General features: G+C 55.3%; 1 protein-coding gene across 9 annotated transcripts in view; it reads right to left on the bottom strand.

Moving 5' to 3' along the window:
• TRAK1 (trafficking kinesin protein 1) overlaps positions 1–27328 on the bottom strand; it is a 103805-nt gene continuing 76477 nt past the window's right edge. For 4 of the 9 annotated variants that reach the window (XM_037030483.1, XM_037030476.1, XM_037030481.1 and 1 more), the window contains 9 exons: positions 26660–26790; positions 25956–26030; positions 25315–25452; positions 22564–22640; positions 20617–20853; positions 19029–19348; positions 12543–12890; positions 5859–5961; positions 1–2842 (listed from right to left, as the gene is read on the bottom strand). In XM_037030483.1, coding sequence (XP_036886378.1) covers positions 2044–2842; positions 5859–5961; positions 12543–12890; positions 19029–19348; positions 20617–20853; positions 22564–22640; positions 25315–25452; positions 25956–26030; positions 26660–26790 — 2228 coding nt within the window. In that variant the 3' untranslated portion in view covers positions 1–2043. Of the gene's footprint in view, positions 2843–5858; positions 5962–9989; positions 12891–19028; positions 19349–20616; positions 20854–22563; positions 22641–25314; positions 25453–25955; positions 26031–26659; positions 26791–27328 lie in introns of those variants that run through there. The other 5 variants (XM_037030477.1, XM_037030482.1, XM_037030480.1 and 2 more) reach the window with 3 other exon arrangements.

Raw genomic sequence — 27328 nt, 5'->3', positions numbered from 1 at the left:
TGGTTTCCATCATTTGAACTTATTTTATTGATATTCATTAGCAAATAAGGTTTTTATTATTGATATTTTGATGCATCACAACACACTTTTGGATAGTGGTTGCCCGCTGTTGATCATTTATTTATTAGACTAAATACCCAACCTCCGAATTGCTGATTTTTACACTGGCATTTCCTTTGGGATGTGGGGCGGCATCTCTCTCTGGATACATCAAGGGGTCCATTCGGCCCACGGTTTCCATGTTTCTTTGTTATTCTACCTACGGCTTTAAAATACATTCCAATAAAAAGATGTCCGCTCCTTGCGGTGAGGGCACACTGACAACCACAAGGAGTGTTGAAAACTTAACGGACCAGCTCTCTCGTGTTTGTTCACAGAATAAATAGTCTGAAGGGGCGGGACTGAGGGTCCTTCCTAGGGACTCCCTTGAAATGTCTTCGGTAGACATAAGGCTACACTCCTTCCTTGGAAGGACACGTCCTTTGCCTGGGCGGGGGCGGGGGCGGGTAGCGGGGGCTACCAGGCGGCAAATTTCGCTGGCATGTGTTCTCCTCCCGTAAATACCGGCAACGAGGGGCCACGGAGTAAATAATCAACCTGCCGAGACTGGAGTGCCACAGACACGCTGCGGCTGGAGCTGCAGAGAGGGTGCTTGCCCTGAGCATAGCAGACATAAACAATGAATAAAAGTTCAGAGCCCAGTCGGCCACAGCCACGGGACCGGCTCCCTCGCTCCTTCAGGTTCGTCTCACGAGCACCTGTGTCTCTTCCGAAGGATAAACAGCGGCACCGGAGACGGGGGAGGAGGGGGCTCTGGAGGGGAAGGAGGTGGCTTGTCGTTGACGGCTCTGCTCTAAAACAAGAAGGCAAAGTGTGTGGACGTTGCATGGCTGCCACGCGAGACCACGGAAGTGAAAGCGTGCGGCCAGACTCTGGGTCTGGAGTCAGGACTGGGCCCCGCGGGAGGCCGAAACCTCGTTTCTCCCAGGAGCCGGCTGGGGACTGTGTTTGGCTGTGGTTCTTTTTCCTTTGACAACTGAGACATTTCCTTGACCGCCTTTCCCCCTGTCCCCCTTCCTCTTAATGCCGTTGCAGTTGCCTTGGCATAAGGCTACACTCCTTCTACTCAACTTGGTTGTGCCACTGGATCCCAGAAATAAGCTGCTCTCTCCCTAGCGGCTTGGTGGTGTTTGCCGCTTGTATTTTGGCGTCAGAACCGCAGAGAGAACATCCGCAGTGACTTCCCAACTAGTACAATGATGGCCCTGCCTGTAAAACACAGAGATACGCAGCAGGACGCGCACAGCCCACGGGGCTGCAGAACGGTTCAGTGGGAGTGTAAACACGCTCTCTTGTGGGTCAGGTGTCTGGCCTGATGGCTGATGGCAAAACAGGGAAGGGTGACTTCAGGTGGAAGGCATGGAGAAGTCACACGTCAGAACAGAAGCGGCTGTATGCTGAGGCAGGGTAGCGAAGGTCTTGAAGACGCTGGACCCCCATAAAAGACAGAACAGCTCTCCAGTCCTGAAAGTGACGGCAGCTGCCCATGGCCACCAAGGGAGGTCCCCTACACTCTCGGAGGGCAGGAGAGGCAAGGTGCCCAGCGACACGGGTGGGGGGGACCACGCCTCATGCCGTGTGCCAGCTCACCATGTGCACGCTGGCAGCCAGCCACGATTCCCCTGGTTTCCTATCCATGGGATAAGAACATTCTGGGGAGTTTCAGTGCTTCTCAAAGGGCGGAGGGGGAAAGGACACCTGCCTGCCCTGCCCCCAGGTGAGCACAGGGGAAGTCCTCCTGAGAGCAAGGACAGTGCCAGGCACTTCCCTCGGGATCTGAAGGAAGGGCAGGTTGGATACAGGCCTCCAAGTCCTAGGTACACACTGTACAAAGTCTCCACTCTCCCCCATTAGGCACGAGGTTGATTTGTCTAGCTGGGAGGGGGCGGGCGAGGACGGAGAGGGAGGGAGCGCAGTGCAGGGGGATAGCGAGGGAGGCAGGACAAGATTGGTGTCCTCTGAGGAAGGGCCCCCTGCCCACCCTCACCGCAGGCTAGTTTGTTTGGGGAGCTTAGCACCCATCAAGATGCCGGAGGTGAGGGTCACGGGGGCCTTCATCTGCATGCTGGAGCCCACCATGGTGGGGAAGCTGCGGTTCCGCCGGATGCCGCCGTTGACCTGCAGCCCGCCGATGGCACTCGTGACAGCCGGGCACCCGAGAGGCAGGCCCTCGGGTCCCAGGCCTCCAGGGACAAGGGCCTGAGCCGGGCTGGGGGGCCCACAGAGGAGAGGCCCCTGGTCCTCAGTCAAGGTGGGGATGCGGGCTCGCCCTGAGTGCACCACTCTGGCCACGCCGAGCCTCCTGACTTTGTCCACGAGGTTGAGGTTGGAGACAGACACCTCTGTCTGGCTCTCGCTGCTGCGGACGCTCTTCTTCTCCCTCACCTCCCGCAGGATGGAGCTGGCCGGCTTGGAGGCCAGGAAGTTGTCGTAGGGAGGGCTCGTGCACTTGAACTCGAAGGAGGGTGGGGAGGACGTGGGCGTCGGCATGGGCGAGTTGGGCGGGGTGGAGGGGATCACGGCCATCCTGGGGGTGTAGGAGTGCAGCAGGGCGCCCCGGCCAGCCCTGTCCCAGCTCTGGGGGTCGTACACGGCCGCGGAGATGCCCCGCTCCTTCAGCAGCCACACCAGCCCCAGGGACGTGCTCATGGTGGTCGTGGACTCACGGGTGTTGGTGAAGGACTCGGCCAGGCTCAGCCTCCGGGGAGTGCACGGCGTGGCCACGGGTGTGGACTTTACGTGGCTGGCGCTGCCACAAGCTGGAGTCGGGGCTGAGTTAAGGCTGGCAGGGAAAGACGAGAGGTCATCCATCAGCGAGCGCCAGGCAGCGGGTCAGTGGCCAGTGTCCTGCTGGGCCACCAGGCAGGCCTGGGACGTGATGAGAGGACGCCCCCAGCCCAGGCTCCCCACACACCTCTTCCCAGGTCTGCGCCTCCCTCTCGCCCCTGAGGGCTCAGACCCCCTTAGGGGGCACGGTCTCTGTTCACAGGAAGCTGCCCCCGGTTCCCATCTCTCAGCCCCATGGGGTGCATCTAACTGTCCTTTTTCAGGTGAGCAAACAGGCTCTGAGGTTGGGTGGCTGACTCAGTGTCACACTCAGCTACTAAGTAGAAGACCCTGGATTCGAGCCCAGGTATAGTGACCCCCCCCCCAGAAATGGGGGAGGAAGCCCTTCCTTCCCCCTCCAAGTTTACTCAAGCTCCAGAGCTCCTCCCCACAGCCTACTTCCCTGAGACGACCCAAGGTACAGGACAGGGCTGGCAAACCATGTTCACCGGGGGCCACATCAGCTTTGCAGTTGCCTTCAAAGGGCAGAATGTAACTTTCGGACTGTGTCATGTAACTGCTCCTTAACAGTTAAGCGGAGCTCGGCGCTATTGCCGGATAGAAACCAGGGGCGGGGCCGGATCAGGCCAGCAGGCCTCGTGTTTGCCACCTGTGCTATGGGATATGCATTTATCCAGGAGCAGCTGAAGCAGGCAGGACATCCAGGTTGGGGGCCCTTGGGCAGCGGAAGTCAGAGGCTGAAGGTCCACGTCGGGTCAGCAGCGGACCCCGGCCTGACTCCCACTACAGTGCTTCTTCCTCCCCACGGGGCAGCGCTCAGCCCCTGCCAAGGCCGCCCAAATCTGAAACCTGACAAGCGCAGGGATGGGGGCAGGGGAAGCCTCCCTGTGTTATCAGCTCCTCATCTAGGAAGCCTCAGGCACAGACCCCGTGGGTGTCTGGAACCGGTCACTAAAGGGAAGTGGATTCCTGTGTCCACTCACGTCCTGCTGGCTGAGGACCCACTGTGTTCCGGAAGCTGGGGTTGGGAATCAGGACAGAAAAGTGGGTGAGGACCAGCAGGGGAGGTGCTTTGCTGTCTGCGCAGAGAATGGGAGGGGGCCTCCTGCGACAGCTGCCACACAAGTGGCCAAGGACCAGGCAGCACGTCCTCCCTACAGACTCTGGAGACCTGCCCCAGGGCCGGCCAAGGAGGCTCCCGTGGCTGCAGGCACCCCCTGGTGGCAGTCAGTTGGGTCGTCCCCAGGAGCAGGGGGACAGGGCCCTCTCCCCTCAGCCTAAGGAAGGACCGGATCCCTGGGACGAAGCACCAAGGTAGGAAAGGGAAGGCAGGGGACACACTCTGGAGCGGGTTTCTGGAATGACCGGAGTAGGGGCCCCCTGCAGGAGGCACAGCTCACAGGCAAGTCCGAGGTGAGGCATCATTTGGTCCCACACTCAGGTGACCTTGCCGCTGACGGGTCAGCACAGGGTCATCGAGGTACAGAGAATGAACAGGCCCATCCCGCACAAGTGCTGGGGTTAGGGTGCTGGTGGCCAGGGGCACCCAGAGAAACCCGAGACTAGAAACCACAGGGGATTCCTAAGGGGGAAAGCGGGGCTCTCCGAATGGTGCTGGTGGAATTCTACAGCGTGTGGATCTACAGAGCTCTGGACTTAAACGGTCTCGTTCCCGGGCATTCCCAGGAGAGTCTCCGTTTCCTTCCGAGCTGCCATTCTCTGAAACACAGGCAAAAAGCTTCCCTTGCTGTGGGCTGCTCAGGCTTTCCTGGCCCCGGCCTGGCCCTGCAGACTCGGGCAGCCGTGCAGGCGTGAGTCCTCGGGCTCCAGCCGGAGGGGCACCAGGGTGCCTGCCTCTCCCGGGGGAAGCCCTGTCCCACGGTTTTAAATATGAGCTGTTCCTACGGGGAAGGGGAAAGCCAGGCTCTCCAGAGGCAGGGAGGGGGACGGAGGAGACGAGCTACAACTCGGAGATCCCCGTCTGATGAGAATTTCGGTTAGGCCGTATTAGTGCTGGGGCTCGGCTCGACCGGGGCGTTTAGATGGGTTAGGGGTGTCCACCGTCAAGGCCGAGTTAGCCAGGCACCACCACAGAGACACACCCACACCTGCGTCCTGGGTTAGTGGCGGCCACGCGTGCACACACAGCCCCTTCCACGCGGCCCTGCCAGGGCAGGCGCTGCTGGCGTGTGCTCACCCCCTGCCTCTCCTGTGGGCTCACTGTCTGCCCTACATCTCCTCTCAGCTCAACGGGGCCTGGGGCTGCTTCGCCGTCCTCTGCCCATGACCTGCGGAGAGTTATTCAGAGTGTAAGGTGCTCCTTGGGGCGCTGCTCCTTGGGGCGCTGCTCCCTCCCTCTCGGCTTTACCTTCATTCCCCAGGCATCTTGCACCACAGAGAAAATACTGGGTTGGGGGGGGGGTGGTCACTTCCTTTCACTAGAAACTGTGGAAGGCCTGAAACCCAGCCACGCAGACCACCTCATGCCATGCAAGTCCCTCTTCCCGATGGTGCCAACCTCTACTGCTCCTGGGGGGCACCAGAGGGAAATGGGGTGCACAGGGCATGTGGCCTGGTCTTCAGAGCTGTGTGGCTGTGGTGTGTGGTCCCTGTGGTCTATTCCGGGGGTGCAGGGGCCCCCACAGGGCAGGAACTCCCACCTGTGAAGAAACTCCATGCCCTGCTGGCAAACTTTGGGGCAAAGAGCCAACAGACCTGGCCTCAGGGCCTGTGGAGGGACGGCTTCCGCTGGTGAAGGAGAGGCCTGCGACTCTTCCACGACCAATGCCCAGGGCCACTGAAGGTGGCCCAGGTTTCTCCACCTGTGTCACTCTGAATGCATAGGGACCTCGATTCAAAAGGGAACAGGGGCTCCCATATAGGAGCCTGCCCGTGCTTACGAGATGTTTCAGGTGGCCAGAGTCGGTGCTCAACACACCTCTCTACCTGGGCTTTCCTCAACACTGCATCTCGCAGGAGTGTCCCCAACCCCCAGGGCCGGGGTCCCTTACCTTGGCGTGACCCGCGTGAGCTCGTCTGAAGGATGCAGGATGCGACAGGTGGTGAAGGTGAAGGTGGAGTTGGTCTGTGACATGCACTTCCCAGGGTGGTGTGCTAAATTGGGTACATTGGGGGAGGGGGGGACAAAACATATTTCTTGCATCCACATACACCCATGAGAAAAGAAAAGAAACCCAGCATGGCCCTCCACAGATGCAAGAAGCGATGAGCTACCTTGTTACCTGGAGCTGGGCCAGGAAGGTGAAACGCCAATGTTCTGGATCGAAGGTGGTCCCTCAAAAACAACCACACTCCGGGGGGCACAGCATGCAGAGCATCGGATTCCAGCTTCCAGCCCAGTCCAGACGGGGGCTCCCCACTGGTGTTCTTTGGTCAGTAGTGGATCCAGTTCGAGGGGCTAAGGGGCCCGTGGGGGTCAATTTGGTTTCCCTTTTCAGGGGTCAGAATTGGCTTCGGTCTTTGTTGCTTTACATTTCTTTTCATTGGCCCACAGGTGCCAAACTCTGCCAGAGGGGGCAGGAGATGGATGCGGGGTGGGGAGAGGCACTTGCCACCTGGGAACAAGGCAAGGCCCACGCGGCTCCCTTTTATGTTAACACAAAAAGGGGCTTGGGGAGGCTGGTTCCACTACTGTCCACGTGCGGTCAGCAGAGGGGACGTGGGAGCTCCGCTGCCTCAGCAACAACGCCTCTGAGACCCAGGACACAGGGCTGTCTGCGGTGCTGGCACCCAGCGGTGCCAGAAGCAACAGCCCCAACCTGGGCCGCTTTCTTGCCGTCTCTAGGGTGCCTGATTTCTAATGAAAATGAGATGGCAACTAGTGATCCTCAATTTTTTGCCTTTAAAAGGTCTACAGGGTTATTGGTAAGGCGGCTGGAGGCTAGGAGCCGGAGCAAAGTAAATCACAGAAGCGTTGGATCCGAGCATCAGAAAGCGGGGAGGTGTCTACGGGAGACATCATGATTGTACAGGTCGTCCTCATTCACAACTCAAACATTAACAAAAATAAAGAAAAAAGGGGAAAAAAGATGCTGTTCCAAATAGCATGCACGACGAAGTACTGGGGTACCCCCGGCCTCCACAGCCGGCCCCCCCGCAGCAGCTCAGCGCCCCCAGAGACCTCCTGGGAGAAAACCAATCAGGGCATCAGGGGCCGTGAGCGCTCTGAAGATTCAAAAGGCGGAGTACGAGACTCTTCTGGCTCTTTACGGCAAGTTTGCTCTGGGATTTGGCAAAAAGGAAAAGGACGCCACGGCCGAAGAGATGGGTGCTCCAGACCTGCAGACCCACGCATGGCTGGTTGTGTCTTAGGAAAAACCCCCTCCAAAAACAATACAACCGGAAACAAGATGAAACAAACACACACAAAAAAGATGCTGGGAACACGCACATGGAAGGCAGGCAGGACAAAGCCAGAGCACAAAAACGGTGGCAACGCAAGCCTGGCTTGTCCCGATTATTACGGTCCAACCCGTCCCTCTCTGGGTCAAGGGAGGCTCCGTGGCCCCCGGCGTGGTGGCCAGTGCCATGGCCAGAAAAGCAAACTCTTAACCACAGGGAGCTCCAGGCAAAGGATGGGGAGGGGGGTGCATAAAAACAGCCTTTATGAATCTTTATCTACCAACTAATCAATGCGATGTTTAGGAACTCGGATGCCCGAGAAGCTGCTGCGAGCGAAACAAAAATGGAATAAGCTATGAGAAAGGCAACCAAACAATCACGATTCTCTGACCGCCATGAGGTCTAGGAACAAAAGCCAGAGAACACCTGAGAACAGCATCCCAAATAATGCAAGGGGTTGTTTAAGCGGGAGGAGAGAAAAAGGCGGTAAATAGAAGTAATGAAGACAAAACAGTTGAAAGAGAGGTAACATTTTAAAAAAAATCAAATAAGAGCAAGGCTGGATTTGAAATGAGAAGCGTGCCCCCTTTAAACACATGGCCAGACAGCATATCAAGGGGACCCACCGCTCCCTCCCTCCCCATCTCCCCATCCCACTGCATCTTCTATTGCAACAGGGGGCAGAAGATGGACATTCGAGAGACAGTTGCATCAGCAGAAGCAAAGCCCATCTTACGCACGTGGGTTTGGGGGAGAGGAAAAGGCTGCTAAAATTCAGAAGTCATTGTTCCCCAGAAGGAAGAGATAGCTTTAGAAGCCCAAGGAAAATCAACTAGTTTCAAAAGTGCCAAAGCCAGAGGTTCGGCCCCTCCGAAATACCACTGGGACGCCTGGGACCCGCCAGCTCTCCACGTGTCACCGTGTGTCACCGCCTGCCCGGCTGCTGCAGCACCTCCCTTCCTTGGGACACAACACAGGGACAGTGAGTCGCTCGAGGCTCCTCGTGGGGCCACAGAGCAGCTCCAGGCCACTCCTCCCACCCTGCCCCGCGTGGGGAAGAGGGATTTCTCACAGCAGGGGGCACAGACGGGCTCTTCTCAGCAGGACAGGGGCTTGGGCGCAGGCTCATATTGCCGTCCCCAGGCCCTGGCACGCATGGAGCCCGGCCTCCAGGGCTGCTCCCTGGGGCCTCCAAGGACGGCGTTTCTCAGACTCAGTGCCCTGCTGAAACCCTCGTTCTTTGTCCCCGTCTGGCCCGTCCTCAGAGTCTGGCCCGTTCTCAGAGTCATGTGGAGAGAGTGAGCCGCTCAGAGTGTTGACGCTGCCCTGCCAAGTGCTTTCTTTCCTGAAGGATTTTACTGAGGAAGGAAGGTGCCTGTTTGACCCAGTAAAGCCCCCAACCCTTTATTATTTTCATGTGCTCCTTCTTCCCTGGGTGCCGGCCCTGGCACAGAATCCTGATCTACCAGAGATAACCTCTGAACTTCATTAGCCCCGGACCGTTCGAGACCAATGTTGGTGAATCACGTGTGGCTGGCACGTGTGCAGGCCTCTGTTCTGCAGACGCAGTACACGCAGGCACACGCCGGTCAGGCAGCTGCAGGTGGGCACTGTGACCATGCGTTCTCTCACCCAACCAACGGGCCTCTGCCTGCAGATGTGCACCCAGCAAAGGGTCCTGACTGGGGTCCTCCTCTGGGGGCCCGTGAGACCTGGTATTGACCGGAAAACTGGGTGCATGGGCTCCTGCTGCTGCACCAGGAATGGGGGTGCTTGGCATCCCCCCACACCCGATCTCCAGCGACACCCTGGACACCCCTGCAGACTGTGCTGGGGACTATCAGCGAGACCCGGGTGGTCTGCTGGTGGAACACTGGGGCCTTCAGGGAGGAGGTGCAGGAAAGCCCACCACCCACCCAAAGGTGGGGGGCGGGGCAAGAGCAAGGCAGGCACACCCCGGTGGGGACCTGAGGATGACTGGACGCTGCAGTCTGGCACCCGGGTCAGATCTGTACCTCCAGCTCACGCATTTCGGCGGTCTGCAAGGGGCTCTCCTTCCCCACCCCAGGGAAGGACAGGCTGGCAGTGTGCTGGGGAGGGTAAAAACGTTTCTCTCTCAAGGCCACCGTGACATCCAGTCCTCAACAGCCTCACGTGAGTCCATGCAGATCTCAGGGAGCAACTGCAGCCAAAGAGGACAGGCAGCTGCCCCGCACGCCGCTGTCTGGAGGCTGCCGTGGCTCGCGTGCGCCTCTAGGCCTGGTCCAGGGTCTCCCCACAACTCAGAGGGTCTCCACGTGTCTGAGTGTTTAAGTAAACTGGCCTTTGCTTTCTTCTAGCTCCACCGCTTTAACCCCACCTCCTTCTGCCCTTCAAAGATCAAGGCGTCCAAGAAAAACATCAACTGTGCTGTCTGTCCAATCATCTACCACGGACTGAGCGCTGCCCTTAACCCTTAACCACACGCGGCCTCTTCCCTACTCGGAAGTACAGAGGCCGAGAACCCCATCAGCACCAGAGAGCGACTGCTTCCTCGGGTAAGCGCCCCTGCTAGATGAATGGAAACTTAGCATTCACTGAAATAAAGTAAAACTACCATCTAAGAACTGTTTTCAACCATCCATTTTAATGACCTAAGTTATTTACAAATATGAAAACAAGGAGTCATTGTTTTTAAGACATGGATCATAAAAACCGGCAAATCATGACACAATAATAAAACATTAAAATATATTAATACTTTTTTTTTAGTATGTGCTCAAAACTTTTTCTCTGTGGGATAGCAGGCGCCAGGCAAAAGTGCCTACTACAGAAGTCTGCTCAACTCCCTCCCATCAGCCAGTCGCAAGGAAAAAAATGATTCATCACCTTTTGTCCCCTAAGTGGTCCCTCCGCAGTCATCCCAGACTGAGGGCAGCTCCTGGGGCTGAGCTGCCTGGCAACAGAGAAGCCCGACCATGGAGGCTGGACCAGGGCGGGGACCAGACCAGCCTGGATTCAAATGCCCTGGACTGAGGATGCCCAGGCCTTCCTGCTGAAGCTTACCTGTCTACCCTTGACTCCAAGGTCGTTCACCTAGTGCCACTCAGGGCCTTGGGGGGGGCATTATTTAGAGTGACGTGCTTCTCATGTTCCAAGAACCAGAACGATGCCGCCACTCCCGGTGACAGCGAACAAGGGGCCCCACCGATGTCCGTGTCTCTCCTTGGAGCTTCTCACGAGCCTTGCCCAGAAAACAAGCTCCAAAGAACTCTCGTCTAAACCCTCAGGCCTGGGCTAAGTTTCCTTCAGAAATCTGCGTAGTCCCCTGGGATCGCGCCCTTCCAACGTGACCCTGGACGGCTCCAACTCGTGTGTGTCCACGAGCCTCTCTGAGGAGTGGCTGGGGTGAATTCGCTGCAGGGCTGAGTGAGGAGGGAAGACGCAAGAACTTTCTATTCTTGCTAATGAGACAGCGGGTGGGAGGCAGGCCCTCACAATCGGCCCCCTCTCTCCCTCTGTCTTCAGACAGAAGTCTTAGTGAACTCAGTGTTACCCCTTCTGAACCACTTCCCGAAGATGCACCTACGGATGTTTCTCTGAACTTCTGGACGCACCTTCTGGTCCCCATGTGGGGCTGCAGGGAGGGGTCACCACACTCACCACGCCCCCTCCCACTTGAGCCACGAAACTCGGCAGACACGGGCTTGCCTGTGCTCTTGTCTGCCTTCCCCAGGGGCACCGGCGCTCACGACACCGGGCTGCAACTACGCCGCCGGCTTTCCTTCCTCAAACACGAGGATGCTCAATAATAAGCATTGTCATGCCCTTGCGAGCTTAATCTGGTAACTTGATGGCTGCCTAAAATAAAATAAACCATAAATAAGCCTATATGCTAAACACATCCTTTTAGCTGGAGGACACCTCTAGAGTTTATGTTAAAGTAAAGAGAAAAGCCAGTCCCAAATAAAGTTCCTGGGTCACAGACATCTGAACTCAGCCAGGGAATGACAGATGCCACCAGCAGCCCTGGCTGGTTGGCTCAGTGGGTTGGGCTCCAGCCTGTGAACTGAAAGGTTGCCGGTTCAATTCCCCATCAGGGCACATACCAGGGCTGTGGGTTAGGTCCCCGGTTGGTAGCGTGTGAGAGGCAACTGAATAATGTTTCTCTCCCTCTTCTCCTCCCTTCCTTCCCCTCTCTCTAAAAAAATAAATTAAAAACAAATCTAAAATAAAAGAGGTGCGCCACCAACAACTGTAGCTCTGTCCTTCCCCGTACTGTACAGGGAATGCTGCGGCCTCCATGAGTGGAAATTAGGAATCACAAAGATGAACGAAGATCTTCCTTTCAAACACGGTGACTCGGGAACATCATGAGGACAGAAACACTGGCTAACCCACTGGGTCTCTCCCCAGGCCCATAGAGCTTCCTTTGCATCTTAGCACACGCGGCCAGGGGCTCCGGGAGTCTGACAACTGGCAACCCTGTGACCCCCATGGTCTCAGGCCCCTGAGCGTGCGGTTTTCCAACCTAGCGGCACCTAGGGGGCGGGCAACTCTGTAAACCCAGGGTCCCGGCTTCATGCCCATTGGGACAGTGGGGGAGGGGGTTAGAGGGGAGATGGGCCCCAGCTGTTTTCCAGATGGGTCTAGCACCCTCTCCCTGGAACACCTTCCTGACACCCTCTTGGGCATCGTGTAGTTAAGGAGCATTGCTGAAGTACTTTTTAAACATCCACTTTGAACAAACGAGAGAGCCTGAAAGGAAACTCACACACCTTCATTCAAGTTAGAAAAGCATGAGGGCTGATCCCGTGTGGCTAAAACCCTCAATGCGTTCTGGGCTTTCTCCTGCTTTGCCGGGGCTCGTGGGCCATGAGTTCTCTCATCCACCTTCTGAACGATCCAGAACTCATCCTTCCCGCTAAAACCGCCCAGCCCACTTCAGCCCAGCTGGGAAATCACCAGGGGGACTCAAGACTCTGTCTCCTAGACACAGGGAGAGGCCCATAACAGGAGGAGGGGAGCTGATGTTCTGTGGGGTGGGGTGGGAGGAGCAATAATCCACTTCTTTTTAGCAGCCTTTTCTGCTCCCCCTTCAGGAGCCCCGCTGGGCCGGGTACCTCCAGGATGGGCAGGGAGCTGCACCCATTGGTTACAGAAGGAGGCATCCGACTCTGCCTTAGAAGCCAGAACGGCATGATGGGAGCGCTTTCATCGTCACCCACACAGACGAGCGGAAGCTACAGACAGAGAGGCATTACGGATGGCGCTCGGGACAGAGGTGAGAATGGCCCAGAACTCTGCCTCCGGCAAAGGTGCCCGGTTGACAGGACGTGTCTCGGTGCCCTCACCAGACCCCTCCTCCTCCTCCTCCTCCTCCGTGGCTGCTGGTGGCTCCTGCATCTCTTCTGGGAAAGCCTGAGGCCGGCTCGGGTAACTTCTGCCGCCTGAGACAGTCACATGTGCTCGGGACCTCTCACCTGAGGTCTCTGGGTGCTGCACTGGCGTGGAGGTAGCTAGGCCCGGGAGGGAAATGTGGTCACCTGTGTCGTCTTCTTCAAAGTCGTTAAGGCAGTACACTTCGTCCAGGTCCACATCCAGCGTCCGGAAGCCCTTGGTGACCACACCGGGCCGGGGGTCCAGGATGCCCCCCAGGTGAGGCTGGGCCAACCGCTGCCAGTGGTGAAGGGTGGCGGAACCTTGCAGGAGAAAGGGCAGACAAGAGGGGACAGGGAGGAGAGAGGGTTAGGATGGACGTCGAAGCTGACTGACGGCTGCTCACCCCCCTCGGGAGTCCGGGCCGGCCCTGAGCTCCGAGGTGGGCGGGCTCCAGCAGGGACTGGGTGGCCCTGCCCCGCCCCCCGCTTCCGCTGTGCAACTGCAGCTAATACCCACCACACCCCGAAGAGACGCCAATTTAAGGAATAAAAATATATTTTTAAAATGTTACATAAAACTCCTGCCATACTGTGTGCCAACGGTGTTTGGGGCAAACACTTCATCTTAAATCAAGTGATGTCAACCCCCAAATCCAACGCAGTGTCATTTGGGAAAGAGAAGAGGGAAGAATAAGTAAGACAGGCATGAGAGGAGGTTCTGGGAGGGGGCACCGTGTCCTGACTCCACGCAAGAAGAGAAAAGCAGGAGACGGAACTGACACGTGGATGAGAGGCGGGCGCGGCCCGGGCCCACTCCACTTAGGCGGTCTGCATCTGCAACTGCATCTGCAACTCGAGACGCCCTGGGTTTAGGGACAGAGGACTGGCCTACACGAGCTGTGACTGAAGAACGCAATAAGTCCACACAGAAGTCTGAGGCGGAGGAGCTGATCTCCCCGGTGACACCGGACCCCAGGACTCAGATGGCACCATGCGAGACCTGTAAGAACGCCAGAGTGTGTCCCTGAGGACCTCGAGGGTGTCCCAGGTACTCACAGAGAGCTGTGTTCCAAGACCAGGTGTGCTGAGGAAGCTGGGGTTGAGAAGTGGATTCACTGAGGATCAGTAACGAACCTTTGCTACGTGGCCATGGGCCACAGTCTGCCCCGCCCACTGTCCCCTCAGAGCGCTGGCTACGCTTCCTGTGGCCCTGGTGTTACGGGTGAAGCCGGGCATTCTCTCCTCACCCCCAGATGAAGTTAACCACACGCAAGCATTCCACACTCAAGACAGACTTTGAGAGAGGGCCTCAGGCAGTGGAAGGCAGGGGCCTTCCCACAATGTGGCCTCTCAGACAGTCATTGCTGCCCGACCGACTGTGTCCTCTGATGGGTGGGCAAGAATCCCTCAGGCCACTGGGCTGCCCCATCAGAATGGGAGCCAAGGATGCCAGGAGCCGGCAGCTCAGGGAATCAAGATTGAACAGAAGGGAAAGGGAGGCGGTGGTGAGGTCAGGAAGCCAACTGAGAACGTGGCCAAGACACAGAGAACCCGCACTCATCAGTCAGAAGCTCCGACCCTTCGGGGTGCCCAGCGAGGGCGCCCCCTCTCCTCACGGCTGGACAGTGACCTTCCACGGGCCACACTCAGCCGAGGAGCTGTGAACGAATTCCATAAATGGGCAATTTCAAGTCCACTTAAGAGAGGGAAATTGCCAGTACACATTTGGAAGACCTTCCTGGAGCCCCCCTTTGAGGCCTGTCCCCCTATTCAGTGCACACAGTACAACAGCAACCTGCTTAACCGGAATCTATTAAACATAAACAGCAAAGATTCTGGATGCAAAAAAAAAAAGAAAAAGAAAAAACACTTCAAAACAGATGCGTCTCATGAAGAGGGGGCATCACGTACCCGTTCTCTCACTAGGCGGTAAGATACACTTAGTGCATTAGTTCTCGACGGGGGGGTAATTTTGCCCCCCAGGGGATATTCAGTAATGTCTAGAGGCACTTTTAGGTGTCACAACTGTGGAGGAAGAGGGGCTACTTCCAGTGGATAAAGCCCGGGATCCCCTCTCCATCCCCCAACACACAGGACGGCCCCCACAACAAGAGCGATCAGATCCGATGTCAACAGTAGCGAGAGGGAGAAACCCTGACCTCCATCTGGCTGTGGGTCTTCACTCTCAGGTCCTTTGAGGATCTGGAAGCAGCCGCAGACCCTGTCCCCACAGGGGTCTCACACGTAAGTCTCGCACTCGCACACGGCCAGGGCTTCGCGCACACACCAAGATCAGTTCACGGGACCCTGAGGCCCAGGGGCATCACATTTTACAAAGAGCCGCCCTGCACTGAGGCACATCTGCACGGCAGCCGGTTTACAGGTGTTATGGCAACTCAAAACCGTCCCAGGAGGGGTTGCCACCCACACTTCCCACAGGAGGGAACCGAGGCTCGGCGAAGTGACGTGACTTTCTGGAGTCCCTGAAACAGTGGTGGCCTAGCCAGGGTTCAGCGCGAAGGCCAAGTTCTTTCAGTATCTCTGGCTACATGCCCCCACCTTCCGCTGCCCCCGCCCAAATCCACAGGCCTGGAAACAAGCAAGGACATCAGCAATCCAGCCAGAAACACGGATTAAGTGAGAAGCATAAATGGTGAGCAGTGAACTTCCAGGTGGGTGTCCAGGCCCCGCTGGGAGACACACTTCTGCTGATGGGATTTCTCCTGTTGCCACCCCCCGACTAGGACCCCCATTTGTGACCTGCAACGGTCCCCCTGTTCACGTGGTCACTGGAGGCTTAGGCACATTCCTGGCAACAGCACATGGGGAGAAGTCGTCAACAAGGCATGTGGCTCTAGCTTGGGACGGCACATGCGGGCGGTCGAAGGAGATGAGAAATCCCCGGGCACAATGTGGCCATACCAAGGAAGGGCTGAATCTCGTCATGCTTCTGAAGGGGCCTCGAGGTCTTTACAACATGCTGGGAAGGAACTCGGGAGCCTGGAGGGGGGGCCCAGACCAGAGCCTCATGCACCGCGATCCTCCTGTTCAACCGACTGTCCCCCTATCCTCCTCTCCCATGCGCAGCTGCAGAGAGAAACCAATCTACGAAGGGCCTGCTCTGGCAGCTAAAGAGGCTACGGAAGTGCATGGGGTTATTTGCCTTCCCTGACAACCCAGAGCCAATAAAATTCAGTGAGGCTGTAAAAGTCAAAGGTCAGGCTAAAAGGTGCATGGACTTGGGTTCTTACCCCATGCCGCCGGCCTCCCATACTCACGGAAGAGCAGCTAACTTTTATTGAGCACTTACTAAGTGCCAGGCACTCTTCTAAGGGGTCTGCATTTACTAACTGACTCGATCGTCATGATAACCCCGCTGTCCCCATTTTACAGATGAGGAAACTGAGCACAGAGAGGTAAAGCAACCTCCCGGAGGCCACACTGCTCACTGCTGTGGTTCAAACCCAGGCTGGCTCCTTCATCCCCCCTCTGAACCACACCAACTGCCTGCCCGCCAGCAGTGAGGAGGCCTCCCACATGTGAGTCTCAGAAAAGGTCACTAACACACCTGAATGGCAGGCCTGAGGACGCACGGACCACAGTCAGTGAGGACTGACCGCACTATTACCTCCCTCCCTCTACCATCACCTCCTCCCACCCCCATGAGAACGAGGCTGCGGTCAGGCCATGGCGCCGGGGAAGAGAGCAACCTCTGCACTTGTACTTGGCACCGAGACGAAATCCTAAGAAACGCGGGTTTGGGCTGCGCAGAACACATACTTACGGTTACTGCCCTGTCCCTCTGTGGGCCTTCCCACCACACCCCACTGTTCTACCCGAAAAGTATTCATGTGCTCAAAGGGGGAGCCCTCAAGTTAGAACTAAGCCTGCTGGGTAATGACAACTTAGCAGTGTATGCCTTTCCCTATTTACATGTCACCTCGTTAACTTGGAAACACTACCTTGGTTATAACGCATCAGAAAGGAAGAGCGAAACTCGGGAAAAATCCTGCCCAACTCATCTTTTTAATGCACACATCTCTCTTCCAGTCCGAATGCTGTGTTTGTTCTTCGCCTGCCTGGAACACGTCAGGTAAGCGGAAGACACACGAGTGTTCACATTCTTAAACACCTGGCCCCGCTGTTTTGGCCAACTCCCATCAGCAGGTAGCACGATTAACCGAAGAGGTATGGGAGATGCTGATGGAAGACACAGATTGGCTATCTGCTGCCATCCCAGCCAACATTCTCTGGGGGCCTCCCCTTGGGTACATTTACCTGGGTCACTGGAGATCACAGGAATCCTATCGGCTTTCTCAGTGGGCCAATGGAAAGAGATGATGTAAGAATGTGGCCCCAGCACAGGCTGGTCCTCGTCTCAACACTGCTGAGGCTGTCTTTAGGCCTGAGCTGCTGGAACAGGGTCACGTTTGGGAAGCCTAAGTTTTAATTAGGTGCCGGGCATAATACAAACACATCCCATTTACTCTTCATCACAAATAAGGGAACGAGGGCTCAAGAAGGTGAGGTGACTTATCCAATGTCACAGTCAGAGTGGCTTTGAACCAGCTGTTGGGCAAGTTTCCATGCCAGCAGGACACCTTGTCAAATTAAATGTAGTGACACAAAAAATAATTGTGGGGGGGAGGAAGAAATAAAAGATTGGATGTGTTTTAAACAACAAAAAAGTCTAAGAACTACAAAATGGAGCCAGGGGGACCTCTCTGAGGGTGAGATACAGGCTGTAGTGATAAGAGATGATTTCTTAATAGTAGTGACTTAGCTTTCAGATCAGGGCACTATTGATGAAATTTATCTAGCAAATCTAAAGTTATTTCCTCTTTGTCTATTAGCTTATCACAAAAATACTGCTACCTAAGTCACAAGATTAAAAGAAAAAAAATATGTATTGGTCAAAATAAATTAAAAAAAATTTCTTCCTGCACTAATGTTTGGGAAATGGATCCAAAAGCTTATCCTTAGATGATCTAATGAAACACAAGGTCAAACACAGAAAGTAGATGAGATAGAGATGATAAACTCCAATGATCTCTGAGAGACAAAAAGAGAAAAAAGAAAAGAAAGGCAGAAAGTAAAATTGCAGAAATGGAAGATTTTATTGAAAGAAAACCAGACATAATCATGGATCAGAAAACAATCACCAAACGTACAACTGAATAAACATGGAGAAAAAAATGAGCCATACCTTTTCTGAAATCTAAGAACCAAAATTACATAATTCAAAAATAATCATGAAAAAAAAAACCCAAAAGAATGTATCCCACCCTCTTCTCTCCTTTGAAGAACATGGAACCCAGCTTGCCCTGGGTCTTCGACAAGCACCACCTCCTGCTAGATCAGGAGTTCTCAACAGGGGGCAATACTGCCCCCAAGGGGTTGAAAATGGGTTCTTCTGGGGTGAGAAAAATAGACTCTTTAGGCACAGAACGCAGATACACCTGGAGCCCATAAACAGTGTATCTGTGGTATTACATTGTTGGGGGGATAAGACAACTCCTTCAAGGGGGCATAGTTTTTTTCAAAGTTGAAAAATACTGCCTTACAGAAAATTTGCTTTGGCTTCTCATCAGAACTGTAACACAGAATTCTAAAACACCTTCCTCAAACGCACAGGGGTTTCCAAGCTAAAGGAGTAGAAGCTGAAAATAATAAACCTGGGGCTGGGAAGTGGAAGGCAGAGGGCAGACAAACATTTTTATAATGAATAAAAGAAAGAAAAAGGGGTGCGTTTTCCCATGAGTTCAGTCATCTGGGGTGTTCCTGGGAGTAAAAAGGTAACTGCCCCCGGAAAATGCGGGGTGAAGGAGGCACAGGACCCACAGTGGCCTCCCCAGCCGCCCCCTTCCTGGCCTCCAAACAGTGGCATTCTGGGAGCCTTGCTCAGCACAACGCGTAGGAAGAAAGCCACACTGTTTACTTGAAGACTGAAGCAGAGCATGGGAGCCGACAAATGGCAAAGACAAATCGCTTTCACGTGGTTACTGAGAAAACTTAAGAGTGTTCGCTTTGCACCCCTCCCTTCCTGGCACCAAAATTTCCCAGGAATCAAAGCCTTAATTCTCTACCCTGCTCAGGCCCCCAGGCTCGGACCTAAGAAACTTCTGAGTACATGAGCAACGCCTCTGGCTAAAAGATCTATATTTCTAAGGACCTATGCAAAAGAGAGAGAACTCGAAAGGCAATGTCAAGGTGTTCTGTTCTGTGGCTTCCCGGCCCAGGTTAGTCTGGGTGCCCGTGTGTGCGTTTGCAAACCTGCACGGGGAGCTGGGGGCCTGGGTGGGGGAGCTCCTCAGAGGAACTCAAACCAGCAGCGCGGGTGGCTATCCTTGAAGAAAAAGGAGTAGGTGTGACAGAGGCTCCCGGCTGGCTGGTGGTGGATCAGAGACCACAGGGAGTCCCCGAGGAGGGCAGAGAGGGGCCGAGGGCCCAGGTGATCACCTTCCAGCGGCTTCACAATCTGGAGTTTTTCGGGCAGGTAGGAGCGGCTGCTGAAGGACATGCCCGAGAAGCCGGTGAACTCGGAGAAGCGAGAGTGCGTGCCCAGGGACATGATGCTCTCGGTGGGCGTGAGGGAGCCCCCGCTGAGCAGCTCGCCCCTCTCCGCCAGCTCCCTGAGCTTCCTCTCCTGCTCCTCCTCGAAGAACTTCCTCTCCGACAGGTAGTTTTCCCGGCGGAGGGACAGCCGCCTCAGCGCTGTCTCCAGGTCGTGGGAGCCCGGGGTGCCTGGTGTCCCCGGCTTCTTACTCTGCTCGTTGTTTCTGCGAAGAGAGGAGACAGGGTGAATGTGGGACACCCAGCAGGGGGCACTGCACAACACACAAGGAGGCCTCAATGCTGAACAGGCAAGGATGGCTGCAGGATTTTCTAAGGAAACCAAAGCAAGCTGTTGAAATGTAGGCAAAGGTGGGGAAACAAAGGCCTGTCCTGAAGAAATGATTCCCTCTGTTGCTTTTTTTCTTTTGGCGGGGGGAGGGTAGAGAGGGAAAAGCACACTGAAACAGAATGAGAATTCACACATAGAATGTAAAACCCAGTGCCATTAAACAACCCCTTAGGAAGGAGCTTTCTTTGGCCACAGTTCCTGGTCCCCAGAAGGGCAGCAGGCTCAAGGGGTGCTTCTCTTTCCTCTTGAATTTAAGGAGCCGAAAGCTCAAACCTGTTCTACTCATGCGGTTTCACAGCAGTCTGAGCCAGCCGGTCAGAAAGGCCAGTTTTATTAACACACGGGAGTAGTGTACACACGGCAGACAGTGCTGGGGTGTGTTTGCTGGGCTCCCGGGGGGAGAGGGACCGACCGCTGCTCGGAAGGCTCACCGCAGGGACGCTCGGGGTGGCGGGCACCTGCGGGGCGCCCTGCACCCCGCCTTCTGAGCCAGAACCCGGTCACAAGATAGAGCCTGAGTCCTCCTTGGCCTTTCAAACACCCCGGCCACGACAGGGTTCATAAAACAAATGTCTGCGCTTTAGCCTCCACAGTGAAGATTTACAGAATCAAATATTCACTTATCCACTCCGCCGGCACTTTACAGAGAAGCAGACTTCCTGCTGCATCCTGTGGTCCCTCCTCAAACTGGTTAAAATATCAGTATCGAGGACAAGCATGGACTCGGGGGGGGGGGGGTCGGGGGTGTAAGACACATTTGAGAACTGACGGGTCTGNCCTGAGTCCTCCTTGGCCTTTCAAACACCCCGGCCACGACAGGGTTCATAAAACAAATGTCTGCGCTTTAGCCTCCACAGTGAAGATTTACAGAAGCAAATATTCACTTATCCACTCCGCCGGCACTTTACAGAGAAGCAGACTTCCTGCTGCATCCTGTGGTCCCTCCTCAAACTGGTTAAAATATCAGTATCGAGGACAAGCATGGACTCGGGGGTGGGGGGGTCGGGGGTGTAAGACACATTTGAGAACTGACAGGTCTGTGTTTTTCAGGCGATTCTTATCAGCCTCTCTCTCTGATTACTGAGCCTGTGCTCAATCCACACCACCCCTCTCCAAAACAGGAAGAACTCCTGGCTGGCTCACCCCAGGTTGGCCGACTCCGCTTCCAGGATGATGCTGTTGGTCTTGTTGTCCAGGACGACGTTGCCGACGTCGCTGCCATAGAAACTGGACCGGGGCGTGCTGACGCAGCTGGATAGGAGCGAGTTCATGGCCGAGGACTGGTTGGAGCCGGGGATGTTCATGGGGGATGGTGTCAGAGACCTCTGCTTGACGACCTGGTTGATGTTTCTCACGGTCTCAAAGACTCGCTTCTGGTGGCTGGGGAGAACGCACAACACCACCCATGAAGAAGCAAGTGTAGGAATAACCTTGGAGTTGAGTCCTCCCCAAACTATCAACTGGGAAGCCACAAAGGTGGCTGGCCCAGGTGAGCGCCCAAGCAACCTGCCGTCCTGTGCCTTCGTCCTGTGTGTTTCTTAGGGAGCTGGTTGGAATTCGAGGGACTCGCTACCCACTGAATTCAGGGCTCTAGGTTGTAAAAACAGCTTTAGGAACAGCCGTAGGAGTGAAACAGCTTTCCACCTCCCTTCGGCTCCACCCACAAATAAAACGCTTCAGAGTCCCCCGTCTCCCGGGCAGTTTTCTCCCTCACGACAGCCGCTGGAATGCAAACGCCAGGAGGGCAGCGTGCGCCGCTCAGCGCACGCGAAGGCTCAGCAAACATTCGCAGAACGAGCACTCCCTGGCGATTCATACACAGTCACGGCTGCTTAACGACAGGGATGCATGGAAAGAAATGCATCGTTACGCAATTTCGTCGTCGCGTGAACATCGCAGAGAGAGGGCACGTGCACGCACCCAGACGACAGGGCCCACCGCCCCCGGTTACAAAGCTGGACAGCGTGTTAGTGCACAAAACAACACGAGCTCGCGTCGACACAAGGGGAAAACGCCATCAGGAGGTGCGGGAAACCGGGGGCTTATGAGGCTGCGGCAGGCCCAGCATGCCATCCTGTTTCACAGCAAACTTTTTGAAACAGAAAAAGTATGCTCTAAAAAATAATACGAGTGTCATAAACACATACGCCAGTTACCCAGTCATCTGTTATCAAGTAGTACACGCTGCACGTAATTGTGTGTGATACGCTTTCACACAACCGGCAGCACAGCAGGTCTGTTTACACCGGCATCACCACAAACGTAATGCGAGGTGTTATGACAGAATGACAGCTATGGCGTCACTGGGCGGTGGGAACTTTCAGCTCCTTCATGATTTACGGGCCACCATCACATTCGTGGTCCATCGCTGAGCGAAGGGCCGTTACGCGACCCGTGACCATGGATCAAAAAAGCAAGACAAAGTTTGCCTTAAACTTCTGCGATGATAAACACCAGACGAGTCTGGTTTTAGGGGCTATTTTTCTAAGAGCACAACTGCACGCTCTGACACCTGCTTGTTCCCTTTTAAGGAGGACCGGGCACGTTTCTACAATGGACGCTCCTTCCTGGGCTTCTCACCCAGGGACACCGCTCACTCTCAGGGCCCCTCTCCGGCTCTGTCTAGGGGGTCTGGGCCAGAGAAAGCACAATGAAGTGAGACCCACAGGTTCCTCATAAACACCTGGGAAGGGACAGGTACAAGGACAGACGCAGAGACCAGCATCCCTAAACGGATGCAGAAGGGAAACAGAAGCCTATTTTTCCCTTTCCTCAAAGGTGTTAAAATTTTCTCAAATAATGTTTTTCTCTGAGAGGAAAGATAAAAACAAATGGAGGTGTTAAGGCGGAGCTTGTGTTAAGAGAAACGGGAAACACATTGCTCCTCTCCCAACTTCCTGGAAGTTCACAACGTGTCTTTGAAACCTAAGTGGGGGAGCTCAGGGAGGCTGTCCGCTGTGATCTCTTATCCCCCTAATCTGTGGAGGGGCCTCGGCGACCACTGTTGGAGCCGGAGGCCCAGACCAGGGCGCATTCGGACCCCCCCAGGTCACCGCGCGGTTTCTCTGGGGCTCGGGAGTAAGGCCGTACGCGATGTCCGGTGACTCGGGCTCTTCCAGCTGCAGCTCCTTCCGCATCGTCCCCTCGATCTCGGCCGCCAAGGAGTCCTGGGAAGGGTGAAGAGGAGACACCCAAGTGAGCAGCGACTCGAACACCGTCTCTAAGAGAGGCACGACCCCAGGTGACCAGGGGTCGACTGAGGCCTCGAAGTCCACGGACTTCCCACAACACAAGATTTGCCCCCATCAGAGACCCTGGCAAAGCAACCCCCAGGGCGGGTTCTGAGCACAGCAGGCACTGAACATAGCAGACCCCGATGGCACTGCATGGAAAGGCCCTTTCATTTCACTTCCACGCAGCTAAGGGTCTGAAGGCAAATCCCACGTTCTCTTGGTCAAACCATGGAGCTGGAACTGTGGCCCCAGGAAAGGCAGGGAACTTACACAGGGAGAGAGGACTGTGTCCAGAATGGCACTGATGGGCCAGTATCCACAGGCCACTAAGCTTATGAGCAGTGAGGGATAATGTCATGCCCAGGGGAGCCCCGCCAAGCTACTGTGCACCCCGTCTGCGGGGTCTGCTAACTGCTCAGCTCACCCGGGGCACGGAACCACCTGCGCTGATTCTTGTTGTGTGAGGTGGAGCCTGACAAACAATCCCACACACAAATACAGGTAGATGCCAGCAGCACCAGGTGTGTGTGGAGGAGCGCCTGCCAAGGCCTCAGAGGGGTGCGCCCGTGTTGGGCAACCAGGAGGGCAGAGCCAAAGCCGTGCTAAGCAGCAGAACTTGCTCTGATGACGGGAATGTTCTCTTTATGTCCAAGGGGGGTGCCCCCGGCCAGTGTGGCCAGTGTGACTGAGGAACTGAATTCTTGACTGCATTTAACTTTAATGAATTTAAATACCTTTTCATGCATCATGGACTTTAAAAGGAGACATCTCCCAAAACAGAGCTGTGCCAACAGCTATGGAAAAAGCTGAACAAAACCTTTATCTCGGCAAACATGAAAGCTGAGATCTCTTCAGAAGAAACCCAACCGCAGATTTTCAATTCCACTTTTCTCATGCGACGGTTCAAATTTGAAAAAATACAGGTCTGTCCTGGGAGAGTGGGAAATGTGATACAGTGACTCCTAGGTGCACAGGGCCTGGGAGACCACCGCACCCAGATGAGAAGCCAGGAAGGAGGGAAACCGAGGCAAGAATTGTGCAAAGCTACACAGGCCGGTCTAGGAGTTAAGTCTGGTCAGCTTTAGATTGAGGGATGGGGGGGGGGGGACAGAATGTTCTTTTGTTTTTTTTTTTTATCCTCACCTGAGGACATTTCATTGCTTTTAGAGAAGGGGGAAGGGAAGGAGGAAGGGAGAGCGAGGCAGGCACACTGATGCAAGAGAGAAGCTTCGACTGGCTGCCTCCCATGCACGCCTGGACTGGGGACCGGCGCCCGGACCGGGGTTCGTATGCATCTGGACAGGGCTTCCCACACACCCAGAGCAAGGCTCCGACCCACAACCTAGGCATGTGCCCTGACCGCAAATTGAACCCGCAACCTTTCAGTTCCAAGACGATGCTCCAACCCCTGAGCCGCACCAGCCAGGGCAGGGAACAGAATGTTCCTTACTGGGATTCCTGGAACCACCGGGTCACCAGCCTGCTCCTTGGGAAATTGACTGTTTACGTTCTGTGCCTATATTTTAGTGTCATTAGATTTCAGTCAAGTTGAGAGGAAAAGAGAGAGTTCTAGCCTGACTTGGATGTATGAAAGCAACAAAGAAAGAGAGGTCACAATTTAGGAAGAGTGGGCCAGACAACAAGGGGTGGGGTGAAGGGAAAGAGCCCAGGAAAAGCCAAATTTGGGTTCCTTCCCGGCTTCCTTCAGAAGAGACTGTGAAAACATTCACACGGCCACCCACTCCCACCTCGCTCAGGGGAGTTTCTCTCGAAAGTTCTCTCCTCGGAGAACCTGGTATTTTACCAAATCATGGAAACAGAGCCCCCAAATAAAAGTTCTGGGTAGTCTGTTCTTCAGTCTGTTCATCCACCATCCAAAGCTAGTATCTCTTAAGCATCTACAGTTCTGCGTGCAGGGCTGTGGAGGGAGGAAAATGCGAGCAGACAAGGTGCTGACCTCCTCAGGCTTTGGTCTGACGAGAGGTAAACCCAGTTCGCTGGTAAAGTGCTACAGAGACCTGACCGGCCAGGGCAAGCGTCCAAAACCGGGGGGAGAGTTAACCTGCTGGAAAAACCCCCTCCTCAGCTGGGACGTCCAAACAGGAAACAGGTCGGGCTCAGGCTCAACACTAAGACTCTGGGGGAAACCACATGAAAAAAACAAAAACGCTACACCCAGCCCAGAGAGAAACATTTTTTCAGGTCACAGACACCGAAAGCCACTAGGAGAACGATCGATAAGCTGACCAAGAGCCTGCAGAATCACGTGGGCAATTTAGGAATTCCAGAGCTCTGCCACGAGATCACAGGAGCACATACTCTCACAGGCCGGAAAAAATAACGTGCACGCGACATCTTCCCAATACCCGAGGCTCCTGCGGAACCCAGTTCCTGCTACATTTCTTCCAAGGGGAGGACAAAAGGCGACAGATGCGGAGAGATGGAAAAGAAAGGACCAGCTGTCTCACCAGCTGGGCTCAGGAGCTCTCAGCTCAAACCCAGATCCAAGCCGCACAAAGGACAGGCCGCCCCCACCCCGGCCTGGTACCACCAGCAGCCCCGCCGCCCTCTGGGGCGAACAGGGGCATCAGGACGCAGCCGCACGCACCATGGGAAACAGGCCCAGCGAGTGGTAGCGCCGCGACGTGGTGTTGGGCATGGCCTTGTTCCGCAGGTTCTTGAGCTCCTCCTGGGCCTCGTGCAGCATCTCCATGCACTCCGCGTACTTGTCCTCCAGCTCGCGCAGCTGCAGGGGGCCAGGGAGACACCTCGTGAGCGCTGGGGACGTGCCCTCCAACCCGGCTCCCCGTGGCCCGAAGCCAAACACCTGAGGGTCCTCGAGGTTCAGTTATTCTTCCTCGTGGAGCGCCCCCTGCAGACCCAGAAATCTCCTAAACCACTAACCAGGGGCAACTGAGATGAAAACATCTTTCCCCCAGTGGGAGAGCAAATCACCATGCCCTCGTTTCCAGGGTGCCTTTTGGATGGGCTCCCTTCACGGGGCATGCCCTGTGTCACCTCTTCCTGGACTGTTTATTGAAAGCCCGTGAGCATACCCGGGCTGGTGTAGAGCCCAGGCTTCCGGCCGCTCACCACCCGTGAAGGCATCAGTGGGAATCAGCTTTGGAGTAAAAACGGCACTCAGTTCACCATAAAAATGGTTGTTGAGGGGAACATGCCCACAGCCCCAAGGCGGATGCCTCCCAAACAGCATCGGGGGCCCCAATGAAATGAGGGGGAGCCCCTTACCTCGGCCGTGAGCTGCCGCTGGGCATCCTTGGCAGCCCCCAGGTGCTGGACGAGTTCTTCATTTTCCACTGCACACTGCAAAGGGGCACGGGGAAGTCAGCTGCTCTTTCGGGATACTTAGAAAAGTCTAACTTTCCCCGCTAATGACCTGACCTGTCAGGGTCCTACAAGACTTCTACAATGACTCTTATCTTATAGTGGAGGAAACTCTCACCCTTTACATCATTTTGAAGGCAGCCGTTCCCACACCCATGTTCATTCCCCAGGGCCCACTCCACCCCCACCCCCAGGGTCGCAGCCGCTCTCCAGAAGCATTCCACCTCCCGCTTCGAGCGAAGGTCTAACATGGAAAACCATATGGGTTCTGGCTGCTTCATCCTGAATCCAGAGGGGATTCTGTTCTGGGGCAGAACATAACCAGCACGGGACACAAAAACAGGCACTGGACTAGATGATTCATAAGTTAAATTCCAAAACTCGGGATCAATAGCACCTTTCTTAGTGAATTCAATCATTTGGAAGATCATTCTTAGGCGACAGGTGGTGGTAAATAAAAAGTGTGTCACTGCATCTGCTAAGCTTTTGTTTTGCAAAGGGGCAGCCCCCCCGCCCCCAGACATGAAACCGAAGGGCACGCCTTCTGCCCCTTTCGGACCTCGGAAGCGCCCCTCCCGTATCGGCGGCCAAGGAAGCAAGGGCCTTACAGCTTTTGCCTTCTTCTGCAGATCCACTATTTGGGAGAGCAGGTGGGTGATTTCCTCTTGCTGGCGGGCAGCATCTTCGGTCTTCTTGGCCAGTTCCTCAGAGATGCTAGCAATCTGCACGTTGGCGTCCCCTTTGACCAGGAAACAACAACCACAAGGTTCAGTCCCAAAGCCCCACACGCAGACCCAGGGAGAACGGTTTCTTCGTGCTCTGTACCAGGAAAAGCATCTCTATCACAAGGCAAGGGCAGGGCTTGGGACGTGGGCAAAGAGGACATAAAAAGAAGGAACTCAGAGCACCCATTTCCCTATGGTGAATGGCAGCAGAGCGGCCTCCCCCAGCTCCAGCTGTCCTGAGAAGGAACCTGCTGAGGCTCTGGGTGGGGGTGGGGCGGCTCAGCAGGAGGCCCCGCCCCATTGGCCAAGGCAGCCTCCAGGAGTCAGCTGGGAAGTGCCACACGCATGAAGGTGCATCCAGCCCAAACTTGCTCTGCACCCACGAACAAATCCCCATCGTCAACAGGAACCCCTGCAGAGCCTGCCCTAGAAAGGAAACACTGCCGTGCATGGAACTATCCCCCCAGGCATTTTCGACCTGTCTTCAGACACGACTCACTTTACTAGATCATCAGAACACAGGGTGGTTTCATTGACTTAGGATTTTGCTGA

This window comes from Sturnira hondurensis, unplaced genomic scaffold (assembly GCF_014824575.4).
Source record: "Sturnira hondurensis isolate 20B ecotype Veracruz unplaced genomic scaffold, ASM1482457v3 Scaffold0020787, whole genome shotgun sequence".
Lineage (NCBI taxonomy): Eukaryota > Metazoa > Chordata > Mammalia > Chiroptera > Phyllostomidae > Sturnira > Sturnira hondurensis.
The sequence above is the reverse complement of the archived record's forward strand: the minus strand, read 5'-3'. Positions and strand labels throughout refer to the sequence as shown.